Source organism: Salvelinus sp. IW2-2015, linkage group LG23, assembly GCF_002910315.2.
Source record: "Salvelinus sp. IW2-2015 linkage group LG23, ASM291031v2, whole genome shotgun sequence".
In the NCBI taxonomy this organism is placed as follows: domain Eukaryota; kingdom Metazoa; phylum Chordata; class Actinopteri; order Salmoniformes; family Salmonidae; genus Salvelinus; species Salvelinus sp. IW2-2015.
The window spans coordinates 39102250-39123768 of record NC_036863.1 but is presented as its reverse complement, the minus strand read 5'-3'; the positions used below and the strand labels follow the sequence as shown (position 1 = coordinate 39123768).

The 21519-nt window shown below is 40.4% G+C and overlaps 1 protein-coding gene across 3 annotated transcripts in view; it reads right to left on the bottom strand.

The window, feature by feature from the left end:
• Positions 1-2152: 2152 nt before the first annotated feature.
• The window catches only part of LOC111950776 (voltage-gated potassium channel subunit beta-3), a 32036-nt gene continuing 12669 nt past the window's right edge, over positions 2153-21519 (bottom strand). For 2 of the 3 annotated variants that reach the window (XM_023968649.2, XM_023968651.2), the window contains exons 2-14: positions 13447-13490; positions 13291-13328; positions 8439-8518; positions 8220-8264; positions 7880-7924; positions 7714-7757; positions 7524-7610; positions 7270-7355; positions 7024-7144; positions 6823-6917; positions 6536-6656; positions 5969-6057; positions 2153-5716 (exon numbers count right to left, since the gene is read on the bottom strand). In XM_023968649.2, coding sequence (XP_023824417.1) covers positions 5627-5716; positions 5969-6057; positions 6536-6656; positions 6823-6917; positions 7024-7144; positions 7270-7355; positions 7524-7610; positions 7714-7757; positions 7880-7924; positions 8220-8264; positions 8439-8518; positions 13291-13328; positions 13447-13490 — 985 coding nt within the window. In that variant the 3' untranslated portion in view covers positions 2153-5626. Of the gene's footprint in view, positions 5717-5968; positions 6058-6535; positions 6657-6822; positions 6918-7023; positions 7145-7269; positions 7356-7523; positions 7611-7713; positions 7758-7879; positions 7925-8219; positions 8265-8438; positions 8519-13290; positions 13329-13446; positions 14321-21519 lie in introns of all 3 variants that reach the window. The other variant, XM_070434610.1, reaches the window with a different exon arrangement.

The following is a 21519-nucleotide window of genomic DNA, read 5'->3' as shown; positions in this document are numbered from 1 at the left end:
CTTGGACTGAATGATCACTACCAGAAGCACGTTGTTTGAAAACATTCGTGGGGGGTAATACGCATGCGCATATCAACTATTTTTATTGGTCATGTATACAGATTTGAAGATGCTATCGCAGGTGCAGCGATATGTTTGTGTTTCTAGCTCCAACAGTTCAGTAGCTAATACATAGCAAAAATAAAATAAACTATACACACATAATCCAGAAAATAAATAGAAATGAAGAAATATTAGAACCAGTCAGAGACCAGAATGTAAATACAGTATATATAGTGTGTCCGGCTGTAGGTAATAATACAAGAAACGTTCTAAGCAAATAATGTAASAAATAACACAACAGGAAAACAAAAAAAGATACTGCAAAATTATGTAAGAGCTAGCCATTTCTTTCTTAGAATAATCAACATAACAGGCTAATCTACACAACAACAAAAAACCACAGACAATAAAGTGCAATATTCATGTTAAATAGCTTGTATCAATGAGAACATGTTTTTTTTCATGAAATAAATATTAAAACATGAATTAAATTTGAAAGCATTACTATCCCTTTACTTTTCACGAATAAATAAACTAAGCGATTGATCAGTTGAAGGGAGGATGATGTCCTACAGTACAGGTCAAACTACGTATGAAACGAGGAAATCTGTAAACAGTTGTGGAGGCCGGAAGTCTAGTATACCATGCAGTGTGTATACGGATGCTTTATTGAACTTTGTTGACATTGTATCAGTCAATATGATTTCTCTGTCAAGCAAATGGAAGGAGCAGCAGGTGAAGAGCTGGACAAGCCCCTTGTCTGGGAGTCAGACACAGATCTGATCTGTCATTTTAGATCAGTCTGTTCTGTCTAAAAAAAAAAGACCTGGTGGAACTTGAAGGTGCTTGGACGATGGAATCGGACAGAAATTCTGGTTTTCCAGTCTGTGCAGTGCATGTTTTTCAGAGTCCTAACACAAAAAGCTGTCATCATCTGAAACACAACAGAGCCTACTGGTCTGTTACCTTGATGTCTCTCCCTCCCCACTTCTCACTTGTATTCTGTAAAGGTCAGACATCCAGCTGTCCCAGAGTGTTTACTTCAACACAGAGGAACTRAGCAGGAGGAGAGTCAGCAGACGGGAGTAGGCTTGACAGACTGGTGACAGAGAACAGACTGAAGGGGGAAGATGGGGAAGTAGAGGTGATGTGACGTGCAGTGAGAGAGCAGGCAGATTCACCAGGCCGCATCTGTACTATTGCTGGCCGTTAGTCACTCACATTGTGTCTGCGTCCTGTGGAAAACAATCAATTCCATAAGGTCGAGAAGAGCCTGTAAATGCATTGGGAAAGGGTGTGGGTCCATGAAGGTGTGGCTTTTTACATTTGAACAAAAAAACTACTACTCTTTAAGTATGTGGATTGGGAGGTTGGCATTYATTGGGATGAATCTTGTCCTGGAGGCAGCTCTGCAGAGTGGTCACTAGCTGGCCTAGCCACAAATCTGATGTTAAACATAACCCTAATCACACTGCTAACCATATACCTAACCCTAACATTGAATTAAGACCAAAAAGCACACTTTTGTTTTCATGATTTTTTTTTAACGATATAGACGATTTTGACTTTGTGGATGGCTCATCTAGTGGAAACCGCTCAGCTTTTGCCTCCAGGTTTCAACAGAAACCACAGGCTGAATTAACTGAGACTTGCAAAGAGGGAAAGGAGATAGAAAAAGAAGGAAGGCATAGAACAAAGGGGTGACAGGCGCCTGGATAATGTACTGTGGTCTTGACAATGTACAGGGGCATAGAGGTGGTGATGAGTGTTAGTGGTGATCACGTGCCAGTGTGATTTAGACCAGTCCATCTAAATCACACTGGCACGAGGTGGCAATGATGAATGTCTGGTCATCTCCAAAATATCCCTGTCCATTGTTGCCACGGTAATGATTCACTCAAGGTTGTCAGCTAAATGCTGACATCTTGTATTTTTTTCTCTGCTCACACAATAAAGGATGAGCAGAGCCCTTAATGAGTGACTGTGTGAGATTAGCAAGTAATTAACATCAAATAATGCATGTAAGAGATGCATTCAATAGAAAACCTCTGGAAGATGTTCTCTAACCTGCTCGTAGCATGCCATTGAAATACTGCGCAATATTACCAAACACTTTTTTAGCCATTTAATGGTTCTTGGGGGAACATGGATATACAGAAGCTTGATATGATTTTAAATCAATGCAAAATCTTTACTTGATTTTCAGCTTTGCCAAAAGGCAGGCAGACCATGATAACTACTGTGTGTGTGTGTGTGTGTGTGTGTGTGTGGTCCTGCCAAGCTGCCAGTAGATCTGGTTGCATGACCACCAAAAGACATATGAGGTATAATTTTCTTCTGATATTTTAAGGGCAAGCATACAGTAATACATTCAAGGCTTCTTTCTCTTTTTTCCGTTTTTTGTTTCAAGACAGTAAAATATAAGTTATGCAGGCAAAGTTAGTCTTAAGGAGCGATCTAGGCATTTATGTACATTAGGTGGATGCTTTTCAGTTAAACTTAGAGCCTGTTAATAAAATACATAAACACAGAACAAAACAACATGTCAATCTGGTTAGATCTGTCGTTTGCTCACTTCAGAATCCAACATTTTTCATATTCCAATATTCCATATTCTAGTATTTACATACACCAGTGATTAGAACACAAACAAACCAGTATCAAAAAGCACAGAGAACACTCATCAGTAATGACAGGGGGATAACAAGTGTGGGACAAATCTCTCTCATTCCAAATACGCTAGTGCCCTGGAGCGTTTCCTGAGCCTGACCACAAACCAAGGGTTTACATGAGAGGTTCACATAGCAGGAGTACGTCCTGATACTAGGAGTAATATCTACATGTAATTAACAGAAGTTAAATAGAGACGAAAATTGACTGAAAGTTATAATACAATTGGGAAAGAATAATAACAATTGGGAAGGAAAAACTACAATGAACTACAGAAATAGGCTAAGCAGCTGGGTTCAGGTTGCCCAATGAAACACCCAATATAATCTGCTCCCAACACAACGCTGTCTAAATCTCATCCCCAGAGAAGTGCAAAAAAGCACATTGCATTTAATCAAACTCCAAATTATTATTTACAGTCACCTCCAGAATTATTGGCATCCTTGATTAAGATGAGCAAAAAAGACTATAAAACTAATAATACAAATACTGAACTACATGTACTATCTTAATTTTATACTAATACAATTGGTCAGAGAAGGAGATTGTCTATCAAGTAAAAAAACAAACATGAAAAAGATAGGGGCATCCCTGTTTTCAATACTCTCGTGGCCAAATACCTCTATTTTCACGTCATCCAACAAATGTAAACGCCTGGAGTATGCTTAACAACATTGGCAATTGGATTGGAACCGGCGCTGTGGTCAGATGACATGAAAATAGAGCTCTTCGGCCACACATACCAGTGGTGGGTTTGGTGTTGAAAGAAAGATGCAGATGTGAAAAGTACCTCATACCTACTGTAAAATATGGTGGTGGATCTTTGATGTTATGGGGCTATTTTGCTTCCACTGGTCCTGGGGCCCTTGTTAAGGTCAACGGCATCATGAACTTTAATTAGTACCAGGATATTTTAGCCAAAAACCTGGTTGCCTCTGCCAGGTGGTTGAAACTTGACCACAAGTGGATCTTCCAGCGAGACAATAACCCCAAGCGCACATCAAAATAAACAAAGAAATGGTTAATTGACCACAAAATCAACATTTTGCAATGCAATGAGGTTCACGTCCAGAGACTGAGATGGCCATACAGTTTATAGCCATCTCAGTCTCTGGAGTCGAACCCCATTGAAAACGTGTGGTTTGAATTGAAGAGGGCAGTCCATAAACGCAGACAAAGGATATCAGGATCTTCAAAGATTATTTATGGAGGAATGGTCTAAGATCCTGTGTTCTCCAATCTCATAAAACATTTTAGAAAAAGGCTCAATGCTGTTATCCTCGGAAGGGGAGGGTGCCGGAGTATTGAAAACAGAGATTACAATAATTTTGACCCCCATCTTTTTAACAAAATGATTACTGAGAAATTGTATTTGTATAAAATTATATAATTTCCCCATTTCTTTTGCGTACTATATAGCTCAGTATTTGTCTTATTATTTTATACAGTCTTCTATACTCATCTTTATCAAGGGTGCCAATCATTTCTCAATTCAGACACACTTGAGTTCACTCTGCTACCCCTCTCTGTCTGACTCATTCCCAGTGAGATAGAACACACGGGACATTATGGGGCGAACGTTGCACTTTGAAGACAGAAGAATTCTTCATGTAAAGGTCATGATTTGCATGTTATGTGGCCTCATTTAAAATGTTAAAACAAAGCAACAAAAACACATTGAAAGACTGCTAGTTTACCACAGTGGGTTGTACCCACTGTCTAAGGCTGAGGAAGAATGACCTACAGTACCTTTCATTAGGGGGTCCACTCTCCACAGTCTTTAGTGGATGAGTAAATAGGCTCTTCCAAACAAGCAGGAAAAGCCTTAGTTGTCATTTTTATTGACGCAGAAATTGTTTTGACGTGGAGGACAAAACACACGTCACACAGACACAGACCCTGTCAGCGGGCTTGCAGAGAGTAATTAAAGTAAAGCTCCAAGATGTGCCCGCCAGTGCAGAGCCTGGATCAGCCCGTCCCACCTGCTAGTGCAAAACGACTGCTTAGAGGGGCACTGCAAATCTACACAAACCACAAAAGCCATGCCATATTTACACCCTGCTTGGGCTGGTCTYTCTTAAAGGGACATGCACACAGTTTACACACAGAGAAGACACCTAGGAAGACACTGCTGTTAAAGGACACAGAGTGACGGGCCAGTCACATAAGGAGATGACAAGCCAGACACCTATGTGCTGCTAACCTTTGGCTCTCTGCTGGGTATTAAACGTCATAGCGACTCACTAACTGTGGAGAAAGAGTGTCGCTATGACAGCACCGGTCACACAGTCAGTGGGAGAGTGCAGAGCTGTGTCTCAAGTTGCTTCATGGCATCAAAAAGTTCTCATCTCATTGTTTGATAAAGTAGAGTGCAGTTTGCTTGACGATACTAAGCGCCTCCATTTAACTACCTCCTATCTCCAACTTTACCCTCATTGGTCTTTCTGGAAGAAACCAAACGCTCCATGATCTGGCCTCCCATTTACGTCATTTAGCAGAGACTTTTATCCAGAGTGACTTACAGGGTTAAGTGCCTTGCTCAAGGGCATATCGAACGGTTTTTTCACCTAGTCGGTTCAGGGATTCAAACCAGCGACCTTTCGGTTACTGGCCCAACACTCTTAACCGCTAGGCTACCTGCCTCACCTTCTGTTTGTGGACACTATCAGTCAGTGAGGGATCTGTAATATATCTGATCTAGTCATTGTTTTTGCACATTAAAATCTAGATTTTTTTTCTCATACATGATACAATGCAATGCGCCGAATGGATATGCGCAAATACTGGAAGCACAATGTTGCTGAGGACATGCAGGTTGTTGATTATACTGGAGGGTGAAAGAGCGATGTTCCTCGACGTCATCACCTTTTCGTCATCTTTCTCTGACTCTGTCCTTTACTCCATCAGTTCCTCTTCATGCTCGCGACTCTTTCTTGGAGTGGGGCTTGTTTCCCAAGAGTGAGTCAATCTCAGCCACAGTCTGAGGAGTCATCTGTGAAATAAGCTGCAGGCATAACATGGAATGTCAGTTTAGGACTAGCCCAAAATCGTTTGGTGATTGCTTGCTTGTTTGCTTAATCTAAAATGGAATCTTAAGTGACATTAAGGATGCCTAAAAATACAGACTTTTTGTATTATATAATTATTTGTTACATTTCATGCTTATGACAATGTTATTAGTTTGAAGAGCTCTGATTGAGTGAAAAGTGAAAAGTGTAAAATCAGAGTGGTATGATGTTGAGGGGAGGGTTGTTACCCTAAGGGCACCCAGGTTTTCCATCAGCTGGTCAGTATTGGAGACACCGAGCAGCACTGAGCTCACTCCCTCACTGCGCAGACACCAGGCTACAGGAGGACAGAGAACAAGGAGAGAACACTGAGAGAACATTGAGAGAACACTGAGAGAACACTGAGAGAACATTGAGAGAACACTGAGAGAACACTGAGAGAACACTGAGAGAACATTGAGAGAACACTGAGAGAACACTGAGAGAACACTGAGAGAACACTGAGAGAACAAGGAGAGAACACTGAGAGAACATTGAGAGAACATTGCGAGAACATTGCGAGAACACTGAGAGAACAATGAGAGAACACTGAGAGAACACTGAGAGAACAAGGAGAGAACACTGAGAGAACACTGAGAGAACACTGAGAGGGATCTGAGATGGAGGCTGAGTTGATGTGGCAGATTGACGCTTTCTATTTAAGTCTGTGTTTCAATTCAAAACAGTATGTTAAAGTGTCAGACAGAGACGTTAGATAACAGAGATGGACAAAAAACAGACGCATGTACAGACACACACACACGCGTCGTCCATACCGATGGCTAGCTGTGCGGCGGTGCAGCCTAGTCTGTCGGCCATTAGGTGGAGCTCTTTGATCTTGGCCAGCTGCTTGCGTCCCTCCTCACTGTTGACCCGCTCCTTCAGCCACTGGTAACCCTGCACCAATATTAGACAGAACAAACACAGAAATATTTAATTGTGTCACCCACAGTTATAGGCCTAATGGACAAAAGTGGGATAGAAACTAAAGAATTCCAATCAAGTAGAAAACACAGGAGAATATCCACTAATGAATGAATTGTATTTTGTCTGGAGAACTCACTTTTATGTTAGCCCTGGAGATGTCTGGTACACCCTCACTGTACTTCCCTGTGATCAGTCCACACGCAAGGGGAGACCAGGTCATTGCCCCTACACCTAGACAAGAGAGGGAGAGAGAGAGAAATGACAATGTTTTAAGAGTTCTCCGCAAGCAGCATTGTGAGGACATCTGGTGCTGTTCGCTGGACTGTGGACGACTGACCTATCTTGTGGTAGAGCTCAGGGAGCTGCACCTCCACCTTGTCCCTCTTGAAGTAGTGATACTCAGCCTGCTCACATACTGGCGGGATCAGATTAAACTGACGCGCCACTGAGTACGCCTCCTGGTGGCAGGGAAACAGAGTAACACCATCACCACAGAGCACCAATGGCCTTGCGTCATTGACTAACAGGAGCAGGTGTTGACTGGAATGTATTAGATAACAGGGAGAGATAACAGGGGACTCACCATGATCTCCATGGGACTCCAGCGAGAGGTGCCCCAGTACATTGCCATGCCCTGATTTATTACAAAGGTCATGGCCCGGACTATCTCTGCAAATGACATGGTAATAAACATACTGTAACAACACAGATATTACATGCTATGAATGCAAACCTCAAGACACTTTTTCGAGTGCATATTACACACCATAAAGGGTTGGGGGCAGAGCAATGAACACATGACAATGGAGTAGTAGGACTGGTGTGACTGTGACTGACCTTCCATAGGGCTGTTGACATCATTACGGTTAGCAAAGACCATGTCCACATAATCTAACTGGAGTCTGGACAGGGATCCTCTCAAACCTGCAATGTAATGGGCATCATCGTCATCATCGCCCTTATTGTCATTCTCATCATCGTCGTCATCGTCATCATCATTGCCACTGTATCCTTAATTTGATTGTACCTTCAATGATGTGCTTTCTGGATAGTCCCCTTTCCGTCTCCGCCCTGTAGAGTGATCGAGTTCCAGTATAGTCAGGGGATAAATAGCAACAATACAGAGTCACTTTGCCAGAACAATGGAGAAATAATGACGGTTATATCTGGCATTTCCCCCCAAGGATACTTACTGCCCTCCCCAGTAGATCTTGGTTGTCACAACATAACTAGAACGCCTGCCAGTGAAATGGGAGGAGAGGTTAGAGAGCACAAGAATGAAATAGAACGTATTCTTTCACGACACAGTAATACGATGTCAACCACAGAGAAGCTAAAAGCATTTGTAAAAAAGATCCGTCGGTTAAACAATCGTTAAACAAATCAAACAATATGTTAAAAAAAACAATGTCTGTCTGTTCTTATGAAATGTGAAAAGCAAAGTTCACAGAAAAAATATTTATGATGTAATATAACTAGACAGACAGCTACTCATATGCAGATGAGTCACATTAGAAATATGGTTAATATCACCTCCATCCTTTCTTCTTGATGATGTTCCCTAGGGTGATTTCAGCCCTGTGGAGAGGAGGAGACGTGATGTAATGACAATATGAACAAACGGGAATAAACAGTGGGGAAACTGAACGATGGACAGAAACAGAGGGAGTGACAGACAGAGGCAGACAGAGTGTATAGAGACAAAGAGAAGGAACAGAAGGGGAGCAGTGGAGGATGGTGTACAAAGCTGACCTGCCGGAGGCATACACCTCTGCTGTGTCAAAGAGGTTCACCCCGGCCTCATAGGCAATGGTCATCAGGTTCTCAGCCATCTGAGGGGACAAAGAGAGAGAGAGAGACTGAGACGGAGAAAATTAGGGACAGACAGAGAGACAGAGACTGGGACTGAGAATGAGAGAGAGAGAGAGAGAGAGAGAGAGAGGAAGAGACACACACTTTACCAGACTTCACCAAAGAAATTGTGAAAAACAGACATTGTTATCATACAAGAAACATGGTGTAGAGGAGACGGACCCACTGGTTGCCCTCTAGGTTAGAGATCTGGTAGTCCCAGCCACCAAACTACCAGGTGTGAAACAAGGAAGTGTCTCAGGGGGTATGCTAATTTCTTATAGAGCAGGCCTAACCCACTCTATTGAATTAATAAAAACAGGAACATTTGACATCTGACTAGAAATGTATAAGAAAATTATCTCCACAGAATTTTTTTTCTTCTCCTGTGTGCTWCCTATATCCCCCCACTAGAATCTCCATACTTTAATGAAGACAGTTTCTCCATCATAAAGGGGCAGATCAATAATTTCCAGACCAGGGGAGGCTCCTCAGAGGAGGAAGGGGAGGACCATCCTCCTCAGTGTGTTTCATAAAAATTATATGTTAGCTAGCTGGCTATGACTATCCAACACAACACTGAAACTCTTCCAAGTCAAGGTAAGCTTTTGGTTGAACTAATTTATTGTTCCGGGGGCACGCCGGTGTAAGTGCTAAATTACTAACTGTACACTGTAACGTTACTGCATGATTGTAACGGGTTTACTTACTATTAGTTCTATTAGCTATGTTGACTATGACGTTACTTTAGCTAATATGGTGACAATGATGTAAGCTGTGTGTAGTGGTTATGATATGGTTTGGTTTGTAAAGTTTTTTTTCCTGGTTACATACAGCTGATGTGTTGTGCATTGAAGTCCACAAGCGAAGGGAAAAGGTGAGAGGAGGAGAGCRCATAGATGCGAGAAGGAATACAACGTGGCTGCTATGAAAGTGCATCGTGTTTACACATGATCAGGTGTGTATTTATTCCGCCGATTCTGTAGAACAACGTTTCTTAAACGTAAGCAAACTGAAAGAAACGGGGATAAACATACATTAATTTGTCCAATAGAAACTCTCATTTGCAACTGTTGGACTAATGATTACACTCTGAATGTATCACTGTCTGTCACCTCAACATTTTCTCTCGACCTGTGTGCACCTACGTGGTAAACTTTCATTCATAGGCTAGGTTGTAGCAACCTCATGATGGCTATAGAGAAAATGTTTGAATCATGTTGTAGCCTAAACCTATCGCTGTTACAGTGAACTGGGTGAATGGAATATGAATGAGAGTCATCCAATATACTGTAATAGAAATAAGGCTATGCTCATGAAAAGTAAAAATCGTCTTCCCTATTCTTAAACAGCACCGAGCGCCACTGTTCCAGACCCAGGGACATGTACTAGTCTTTGACGACCTAAACGCCAGAACTGGACAAGAACCTGACACCCTCAGCACATAGGGGGACAAACACCTACCTTGAGGTGACAACATTTCCTACCCAATATGCCGCGCTATACACAGCTACGACAAAACAACCAATAAAAAAACAGGTCATAACTCCTGCAGTTCTGTCGAACGCTGGGTCTGTACATAGACAATGCTAGGCTTTCTAGGGGACTCCTACAGTAAGTACACCTACAGCTCATCTCTTGGTAGCAGTACTGTAGACTACTACCGACCTCAACCCAGAGTCTCTCAGATCACAGCAAAATCACAGTCTACTTGAACAGAGCAATACTCAATCATGAGACATCAAAGCCAAATAAACTGCATAATATTAAGAAATGCTATAGATGGAAGGAAAGTAGTGTGGAAACCTACCAGAAAACAATTAGCCAACAACAAATTCAATCTCTTTTTGACATCTTCCTGGACAAAACGTTTCACTGCAATAGTGAAGGTGTAAACTTGCCAGTACAAAGCCTAAACAATACATTTGACCTCTCAACTTCCCTATCAAATCTAAACATTTCAACCAGACAATCTAAAAAAATTAACAGCAATGGCAAATGGTTTGATGAAGAATGCAAAAACCTAAGAAAGGAATTGAGGAACCTATCCAACCAAAAACACAGAGACCCAGAAACACTGAGCCTACGGTTTCACCATGTTGAAACACTAAAGCAGTACATAAATACAAGAACAGCACATCAGAAATCATCTCAATGTAATTGAAGAATCCATAGAATCTAACCACTTCTGGGAAAATTGGAACACACTAAACAAACAAAAACATGAAGAGCTGTCTACTCAAAACGGAGCTGTATGGATAAACCTCTTCTCCAATCTTTTTGGCTCTATAACAAAGAACAAACAGCAAAAACATATAAAATTTCAATAAAAAAATCTGTAAAAAGTCATTTATTAAAGACGACCAGAACCCAATGGATTCTACAATTCAACTGAATGAACTACAATACAAAATACAAAAACCCTTCAACCCAAAAAGGTCTGTGGTGTTGATGGTATCCTAAATGAAATGATAAAATATACAGAACATAAATTTAAATTGGCTATACTTAAACTCTCTAACATCCTCCTCAGCTCTGGCATCTTACCCAATACTTGGAACCAAGGACTGATCACCCCAATCCACAAAAGCGGAGACAAATTCGACCCCAATAACTACCGTGGTATATTCATCAATAGCAACCTTTGGAAAATGTTCTGCATTATCATTAACAGCAGACTMCTACATTTCCTCAATGAAAACAATGTCCTGACCAAATGTCAAATTGGCTTTTTACCAAGTTACCATATGACAGACCACGTATTCACCCTGCACACCCTAATTGACAAACAAACAAACCAAACCAAAAGCAAAGTCTTCTCATGCTTTGTTGATTTTTTTTATAAATTGAAGGAAAGCGGGGTTGGGGGGAAAACATACGACATTATGAAATCCATGTACACAAACAACAGTGTGCGGTTAAAATTGGCCAAAAACACACATTGATTTCTTTCCTCAGGGTGAGACAGGGATGCAGCTTGAGCCCCACCCTCTTCAACATATATATCAATGAATTGGCGAGCGCACTAGAACAGTCGACAGCACCCGGCCTCACCCTACTAGACTCTGAAGTCAATGTTTACTGTTTGCAGAAGATCTGGTGCTTCTGTCCCCAACCATGGTGGGCCTACAGCAGCACCTACATCTTCTGCACAGATTCTGTCAAATTTGGGCCCTGACAGTTAATCTCAGTAAGACCATAAATACAAATTCCACCTAGACACTGCTGCCCTAGAGCACACAAAAAACTATACCTACCTCTGCCTAAACATCAGCACCAAAGGTAACTTCCACAAAGCTGTGAATGATTTGAGAGACAAGGCAAGAAGGGCCTTCTACGCCATCAAAAGGAACATAAAATTTGACATCCCAATTAGGATCTGACTTAAAATATTTGAATCAGATATAGAACCCATTGCCCTTTATGGTTGTGAGGTCTGGGGTCCGCTCACCAACCAAGAACTCACAAAATGGGACAAACACCAAATTGAGACTCTACATGCAGAATTCTGCAAGAATATCCTCAGTGTACAACGTAAAACACCAAACAATGCATGCAGAGCAGAATTAGGACGATTCCCGCTAATGATCAAAATCCAGAGTTTTTTAAATTAAATTCTTCAACCACCTAAAAATAAATGATTCTCAAAGCTTCCATAACAAAGCCCTCACCTACAGAGAGGTGAACCTGGAGAAGAGTCCCCTCTGCCAGCTAGTACGGGGACTCTGCTCGCAAACATAAACAGAGCCCCAGGACATCAACACAATTAGACTCAACCAAATCATGACAAAACAAAAAGATCATTACTTGACACATTGGAAAGAATCAACCAAAAAACTGAGCAAACTGGAATGTTATTTGTCCCTAAACAGAGAGTACAGAGTAGCAGAATACCTGACCACTGTGACTGACCCAAAATTAAGAAAATCCTTGACTATGTACAGACTCAGTGAGCATCGCCTTGCTATTGAGAGAGGCCGCCATTGGCAGACGTGGCTCTCAAGAGAAGACAGGTGGAAACCAAGCTGCACTTCCTAACCCCATGCCAACTGTATGACCATACCAGAGACACATATTTCCCTCAGATTACAAAGAATTTGATAAACTCCCATATGTATTAGGTGAAATACCATAGTCTGCCACCACAGCAGCAAGACCTGCGATCTGTCATTACAAGAGCAACCAGTGGAGCACAAACACCATTGTAAATACAACCTATATCTATCCGTTTATTTATTTTCACTTTCGTACATAGCTAATAATATAACATTTGAAATGTCTATATTCTTTAAAAGAAATTGTGAGTGTAATGTTTACCGTTAATTTTCGATTGTTTATTTACCTTGTTTATTTCCTGTCTATTTCACTTGCTTTGGCAAAGTAAACATATGTTTCCCATGTCAATAAAGCCCTTTGAATTAAATTGAGAGAAAGGACAGAGCGAGGACAGAGAGAGGACAGAGAGAGGACAGAGAGAGGACCTGTCTCTTATACACATCTAGATGTGTATAAGAGACAGACTGTATGTTTCCCATGTCAATAAAGCCCTTTGAATTAAATTGAGAGAGAGAGAGAGAGAGAGAGAGAGAGAGATAGAGAGAGAGAGAGAGAGAGAGAGAGAGAGAGAGAGAGAAAGAGAGAAAGAGAGACTAAAAGAGAAACTGAGAGTGAGACAGAGAGAGACTAACAGTTGCACCCTCAGACTGGGTTAAACATGGTGTCCCAAATCATTGTTACATAATACAAAACTCACCTCGTCAGAGATCTGCGATCCAAATGTCACCCAGGTGCCTACCGTCAGACAGACAGAGACAGACATACGGAGAGAGACAGAGGGAGAATCAGTTCTGTTACATTGCTCAGGGAGTCTATAATGCATATTGTTCTGGTCCATTTGTTTTGTACTAACCCAGCCCCAAGCAGGACACACGCAGACCAGACTTCCCCAGGTTCCTGAGACAGAGAAAGACAGGGGTCGTGAAGAGAAAATAAGAGGTATGAACATTTGTTAGGGACATGAAAAAGATGTACTGTATACCGTCACCTCAAAAGCTACCTACATTAGCACTTCTAGTGCCTCCAGCACAGTAGGTACATTCACAGAATGTAGTTTAGTTTCCTAAATTACAAGTGTCAATGCCTACACCTCTCCACTAGATTTTCCAACACAATCTGCAGATACTAATTCTAAATAACTTTGGGTAAGGCCAATACATTTATTATCTGCWTGGAAATCTGGATAAGTGAGTGTATTTCTGGCAGTGATAAAATGATCGCCATTGCCTGAGTGCCCAGACGGCCAATGTTGAACAGTTGACCTTTACCCTTCTCACATCAACAGTTCAGTGTAATATAGTGTAATATAGTGCATAGGCTATAACAATGGGAGGGCACTGGGTTGTTTCACCCCTACGCCAGATGAAGCTGTATATACTCTGCATATAAGTAATAACATGGGGCTGATTGAAATGGTTTATATGGTTCTAGAGCACAGTGCTGGGCCTGCCACATCTGATTATCCAGACAGCTGATTGTTGAAGGGCAGGATCGAAGTGGGATCAGAGAGCTGCAGTGAGTTCTGGTCATGCAAGTGTGTGCCACTGGAAATTCTGTGTGTTTCATCCTCGCCCTCCTCCTCTCCTCCACGCATGCTCTCCTCCACTCTAATAAGCCAGCTGGATAGGCAGCAGAACTGCAGCGGAACTCATTGCTGCTCGCCATCTTTTTATCTCCAGCGCCTCGCCCCTCTGCCTGTCTGCCTGCCTGCGTTCGCCACAAATAGCCTGATGGAAAGAGACAGACTGTCAGAGCGTTTAGATCCTGGTAGACGGGCACTGCTTTATTTTCCCTGCTCTTTTATTATTTGCCCAGGCAGCTATTTTTAGACGTATGCATATGTGTGCATTTGTGTGCCATTGTGTGCGTAAATACAACACATACATACGTGTTTTGTGTGTTTCTGTGTCAGTCACATGTACTCAAAAAATTGTGCATGATCCTGTATGTGAAGGGAGAGGGAGGATGGAGCACTTTATAATAAATTGCATGAGTCATTCTTTATCCCCCACAAACTAGCCTCTGGGCAAAACACACTAACTCTCACTTTCAATACCGACAGGGATTCAAATCACAGCATACTGACCATATCAACATAGATATGACACTTTAGCTGATAACTACAACAACAACAAAAAATCGCAAGCCTTTCCTTAACGCCCATGTTTTCACCACTCCCACCCACATAAAAAATACTATAGTTTACTATAGAATACTGTAGTATTACTATAGTGTTTTTGTAGTGTAGTGTTTTAGCGGACATTGCTGTAGTATTTACTATAGCTGTTTTTTTGCGGATTTTACTGTAGTATACTGTAGCATTTATAATAGTGTTTTTTACAGATATTATTTTTAAAACTATACTGTAGTATTTACTGTAGTGTTTTTGTGGCCTGTAGTATACTGTAGTATTTACTGTAGCGTTTTTGCCACCTGTAGTATACTGTAGTATTTACTGTAGTGTTTTTGCGGCCTGTAGTATACTGTAGTATGTACTGTGGTGTTTTTGTGGCCTGTAGTATACTGTAGTATGTACTGTAGTGTTTTTGTGGCCTGTAGTATACTCTAGTATGTACTGTAGTGTTTTTGTGTTATTATCTTTGACATAGAAGTGTGGACTTTCTCCTTGAGGAAACCTACTGGAAAAAATGATAAAGGAGCAAATTTTCAATAACCTGTATTCTACAGTATACTACAGTTTACTTCAGTTTACTACATAACTCTATAGTAAGTACTACACATGATCGAGGGATACTACAGTGTGTAGTATAGTATTCTACAGCAGGGGTCTTCAACCTTTTGTTGCCCAGGGACTCCTTACCAGGAAAACTGGCGACCCAGGGACACCCATCATACTCTAACAAAACTTTTTTTCCCCCACGTCTTGTCTTATCATCAGGTGAATGATAATGGCGAAGAGAAGTAATCAACATTTTAAAGTGAATAGATTTGGTAGATAGTGTCTCATTATTTTGACCTCCTGATATTATAACTGGAAGAGGAATTGTGAACTCTAACAGGTAACTCCAAACACATTTTCTGAATGAGCAGCTGCTTTGCTGGTTAAACAAAGGTCAGCCATGTGTTGGCAAAAAATTAGGTCCATGTCAAGAAAGCTTACTAGCAGTCAGATGCAATTGCCCCACCGGTAGCCTATTCACGGATGCTTTTTCAAAGCCTACGTCACATACTCCAGTGAGTGTAATTGGCTACAATGAGTGTAATTTGCTCAATATTAGGAGTTAACAAATGAAAAGTTGACGTTATTAAAAATAACATATTCTCCTCTTTTCTACTGTAGGTATGTCAATACAAAATGTGTTTATTATGTTGTTACTAGCACATAGAAATATAGAAAAAATTAAATAAAAAATCAACTTTTAATATATACAGTAAGAGTCAAAAGTTTGGACACACCTACTCATTCAACAGAATGTCTTTATTTGTACTATTTTCGACATTGTAGAATAATAGTGAAGACATCAAAACTATGAAATAACACATAAAATCATGTAGTAACCAAAAATGTGTTAAACAAATCAAAATATATTTTATATTTGAGATTCTTCAAAGTAGCCACCCTTTGCCTTGACATCTTTGCACACTCTTGGCATTCTCTCAACCAGCTTCATGAGGTACTCACCTGGAATGCATTTCAATTAACAGGTGTGCCTTGTTAAAAGCTCATTTGTGGAATTTATTTCCTTCTTAATGCGTTTGAGCCAATCAGTTGTGTTGTGACAAGGTAGGGGTGGTATACAGAACATAGCCCTATTTGGTAAAAGACCAAGTCCATATTATGGCAAGAACAGCTCAAATAAGCAAAGGAAAATGACAGTCAATCATTACTTTTAGACATGAAGTTCAGTCAATCCAGAATATTTAAAAAACTTTGAACGTTTCTTCAAGTGCAGTCGCAAAAACCATCAAGTGCTATGATGAAACTGGCTCTCATGAGGACCGCAACAGGAAAGGAAGACCCAGAGTTACCTCTGCTGCAGAGAATAAGTAAGAGTTAACTGCACCTCAGATCGCAGCCCAAAGAAATGCTTCCCAAAGTTCAAGTAACAAACACCTCAAAATCAACTGTTCAGAGGAGACTGCGTGAATCAGGCGTTCATGGTCGAATTGCTGCAAAGAAACACACTTGACTTTGTTGTGCTTTGTTGTCCTAAAGGACACCAATAATAAGAAGAGACCTGCTTAGGCCAAGAAACACAAGCAATGGACTTTAAACTGGTGGGAATCTGTCCTTTGGTCTGATGAGTCCAAATGTGCGATTTTTGGTTCCAATCGCTATGTCATTGCATTAGATGACCTGGCCTCCACAATCACCTGACCTCAACCCATTTGAGATGGTTTGGGATGACTTGGACCACAGAGTGAAGGAAAAGCAGCCAACAATTGCTCAGCATATGTGGGAACTCCTTCAAGACTGTTGGAAAAGCATTTCTCATGAAGCTGGTTGAGAGAATGCCAAGAGTGTGCAAAGCTGACATCAAGGCAAAGGGTGGCTACTTTGAAGAATCTCAAATATAAAATATATTTGGATTTTTTAAACACTTTTTGGTTACTACATGATGCCATATGTGCTATTTCATAGTTTTGATGTTTTCAATTGTATTCTACAATGTCGAAAATAGTAAAAAATAAAGAAAAACCCTTGAAAGAGTAGGTGTGTCCAAACTTCTGAGAAATGTACTATATATAATATATATATATATAATATATATATATATATATATATATATATAGATATATTATATATGGTTACCATTCTAAAGTATATATATATATACTATATATATATATATATGTATATATATATATATATATATATATATATATATATATATATATATATAATACTATATATATATATATATATATACTGTAGTTGAATTCTGAAGTTTACATACACCTTAGCCAAATACATTTAAACTAAGTTTTCACAATTCTGACATTTAATCCTAGTAAAAAATTCTCTGTCTTAGGTCAGTTAGGATCACCACTTTATTTTAAGAATGTGAAATGTCAGAATAAGAGTAGAGAGAATGATTTATTTCAGCTTTTCTTTTCTTTCATCACATTCCCAGTGGGTCAGAAGTTTACATACACTCAATTAGTATTTGGTAGCATTGACTTTAATTGTTTAACTTGGTCAAAACGTTTCGGGTAGCCTTCCACAAGCTTCCCACAATAATTAGGTGAATGTTGGCCCATTTCTCTGACAGAGCTGGTGTAACTGAGTCAGGTTTGTAGGCCCTTGCTCGCACACGCTTTTTCAGCTCTGCCCAAAATTTTCTATGGGATTGAGAGTCACGGCTTTGTGATGGCCACTCCAATACCTTGACTTTTGTTGTCCTTAAGCCATTTTGCCACAACTTTGAGGGATGCTTGGGGTCATTGTCCATTGGAAGACCCATTTAGACCAAGCTTGAACTTCCTGACTGATGTCTTGAGATGTTGCTTCAATATATCCACATAATTTTTCCTGCCTCATGATGCCATCTATTTTGTGAAGTGCACCAGTCCCTCCTGCAGCAAAGCACCCCCACAACATGATGCTGCCACCCCTGTGCTTCACGGTTGGGATGGTGTTCTTCGGCTTGCAAGCCTCCCCCTTTTTCCTCCAAACATAACGATGGTCATTATGGCCAAACAGTTCTATTTCTGTTTTATCAGACCAGAGAACATTTCTCMAAAAAGTATGATATTTGTCCCCATGTGCAGTTGCAAACCGTAGTTTGGCTTTTTTTATGGCGGTTTCGGAGCAGTGGCTTCTTCCTTGATGAGCGGCCTATCAGGTTATGTCGATATAGGACTCGTTTTACTGTGGATATTGATACTTTTGTACCTGTTTCCTCCAGCATCTTCACAAGGTCCTTTGCTGTTGTTCTGGGATTGATTTGCACTTTTCGCACCAAAGTACGTTCATCTCTAGGAGACAGAACGTGTCTCCTTCCTGAGCGGTATGACGGCTGCGTGGTCCCATGGTGTTTATACTTGCGTACTATTGTTTGTACAGATGAACGTGGTACCTTCAGGCATTTGGAAATATCTCCCAAGGATGAACCAGACTTGTGGAGGTCTACAATYTTTTTCTGAGGTCTTGGAAGATTTCTTTTGATTTTCCCATGATGTCTAGCAAAGAGGAAAAGAGTTCGAAGGTAGGCCTTGAAATAGATCCACAGGTACACCTCCAATTGACTAAAATTATGTCAATTAGCCTATCAGAAGCTTCTAAAGCCATGATATAATTTTCTGGAATTTTCCAAGGTGTTAAAGGCACAGTCAACTTAGTGTATGTAAACTTTTGACCCACTGGAATTGTGATACAGTGAATTATAAGTGAAATAATCTCTCTGACTTGTTTTGGCAAGTCAGTTAGGACATCTACTTTGTGCATGACACAAATAATTGTGTCATGCACAAAGTAGATGTCCTAACTGACTTGCCAAAACTATAGTTTGTTAATAAGACATTTGTGGAGTGGTTGAAAAACGGGTTTTAAGGACTCAAACCTAAGTGTATGTAAACCTCCGAATTCAACTGTATATATATATATATTTGCGGACCTCCTGCAGTACCTCCGTGGATCTCTACAGTTTACTACAAAAGTCTATAGTAAGTCGTACACAGCGTATGGTATAGTATGCTACATTTTATTACAGAATTCTACAGTAAGTACTACACATGATTGAGGGATACTACAGTGTGTAGTATAGTATTCTATAGTTTACTACAAATGCTATAGGAAGTACTACACGTGATTGAGGGATACTAGTGTATAGTATAGTACTACACAACAGTTTACTGCAGAATGCTATAGTAAATACTGTAGTATACTACAGTATTTTTTCATGTGGGCGTAGTAGCTTATGTCTATAGCTCAATATGCTTGCCTAATTATATCCCCTAATTTCTTTGGAGAACACAAACGGAGGCTAAGSCTTTAGCATAAATCATGCATCGATGTCACTTCAAGAGTTGAAATCAAGTTAGGATCTGGCCCTGTGACAATCAGAGAGACAAACACACAAACAGAGGGGAATGTACGAATTACAGCTGCTGCTGGTAGATATGCAACATACACTTCTTTTGGGTTCTGGGTGATTATGATAGAGTGTCACTGTCACTGTCAGTATGTTTGACAACTGCCCCCCCCCCCTCCCTCCTCCGCAGTGCTGCAATCTGCAGAGCTGCTGTCTGTCAGTCTGTGGGGGACTATATGAAGACATATAAAAGAAACACAGTACACAAACATAAACTCACATAGCCTACTTACATATGAGCTGGCTGGTTGCTGGTCTGTGTGCTCATATGAATATTCACACTTGATGAGCAGATGCACACAAATCTACATACTGAACAGTCTGCACTCATACAGTGAACACACACAGAGGCACAGATGCTTTCTGTTCCTACACTAAGTTCTCATCTATTTTCTCTCCTGCCATAAATCACGGAGCCATGCTAGGTGATTTTAGGGATCTGGACATTCTTTACATCATTACACAAGCACACCGGAAGCACACAGGTTGGTCTGTTACAGTAAAGTCAGCATTATAGTCTTTGCTGACGCCTACAGTTAGGTTTCACCTGAGACAAGCAGAAGAGAGAGATATACAGTACAGATGGTTCCCACATGAAAAAATACTATGGTACTATGGTATAAATACTATAGTACTATGGTCTAAATGATATCACTGAAGCCCTTGACAAAAAACAGCACTGTGTCTCACTTTTTATTGACCTCTCTAAGGCTTTTGATACAGTTGATCATGCTATACTAAGGCAGAGATTGTCGAGTGTAGGTCTTTCGGAGCATGCAGTTGCATGGTTTGCTAACTATCTGTCTGATAGAACTCAGTGCACTCAATTTGATGGGCTCATGTCTGTTAAATTGTCTGTCTGTAATGGTGTGCCCCAAGGCTCTGTACTTGGTCCTCTCTTATTCACTATTTATATAAATATTTTAGACAAAAATGTCCAAAATGCGCAACTTCATTTTTATGCTGATGATACTGTTATTTACTGTTGTGCCTCGTCTCTTACAAAAGCTTTCCAGAACTTGCAAAATGCTTTTTATACTGTTCAACATACCTTGTGTCAATTGAAGCTTATCCTCAATACTGACAAAACTAAACTAATGGCGTTTTCTAAAGCAAGAAATAGACCTCTGAACTTTTCACCTATTATTACCTGTCAGGGCATTGAGATTGAGACTGTAACCTCATATAAATATCTTGGAATTTTAATTGATGACGGCCTCTCTTTTAAATTGCATATTCAACAACTTACAAAAAAATTTAAGCTGAAATTGGGATTTTATTTTAGGAATAAGGCCTGTTTTTCATTTGAAGCCAGAAGGAGGCTAGTATCAGCTACATTTATGCCTTTACTAGACTATGGGGATATTTTATATATGAATGCTTCCGCTCAGTGTTTGAGATCAATTGACACCCTTTACCATGGCACTTTGAGATTTATTTTAAACTGCAAAACCCTTACGCACCACTGCACTTTGTAWACCAGGGTTGGCTGGCCTTCTCTAGTCACTCGTAGGCTCAGTCACTGGTATACTTTTATTTACAAAGCCATTTTGGGTTTACTACCTTTTTATTTGGGCATTTTTATTGTTCAGAAATGTGGTGGGTACTCTCTTCGTCGCTGATTATCCTGCTAACTGTTCCAAATGTCTGAACTGAATTTGGTAAAAGGGCTTTTATGTACTCTGCGCCATTGTTCTTGGAACGCCTTACAAAATACTTTTAAACTGGAGGAACTTGTCCCGATTGGTATTTTTAAATCACTGATGAATGATCCTGAGACTGATTCCATTTACATTTTACATTTAAGTATTTAGCAGACGCTCTTATCCAGAGCGACTTACAAATTGGTGCATTCACCTTATGACATCCAG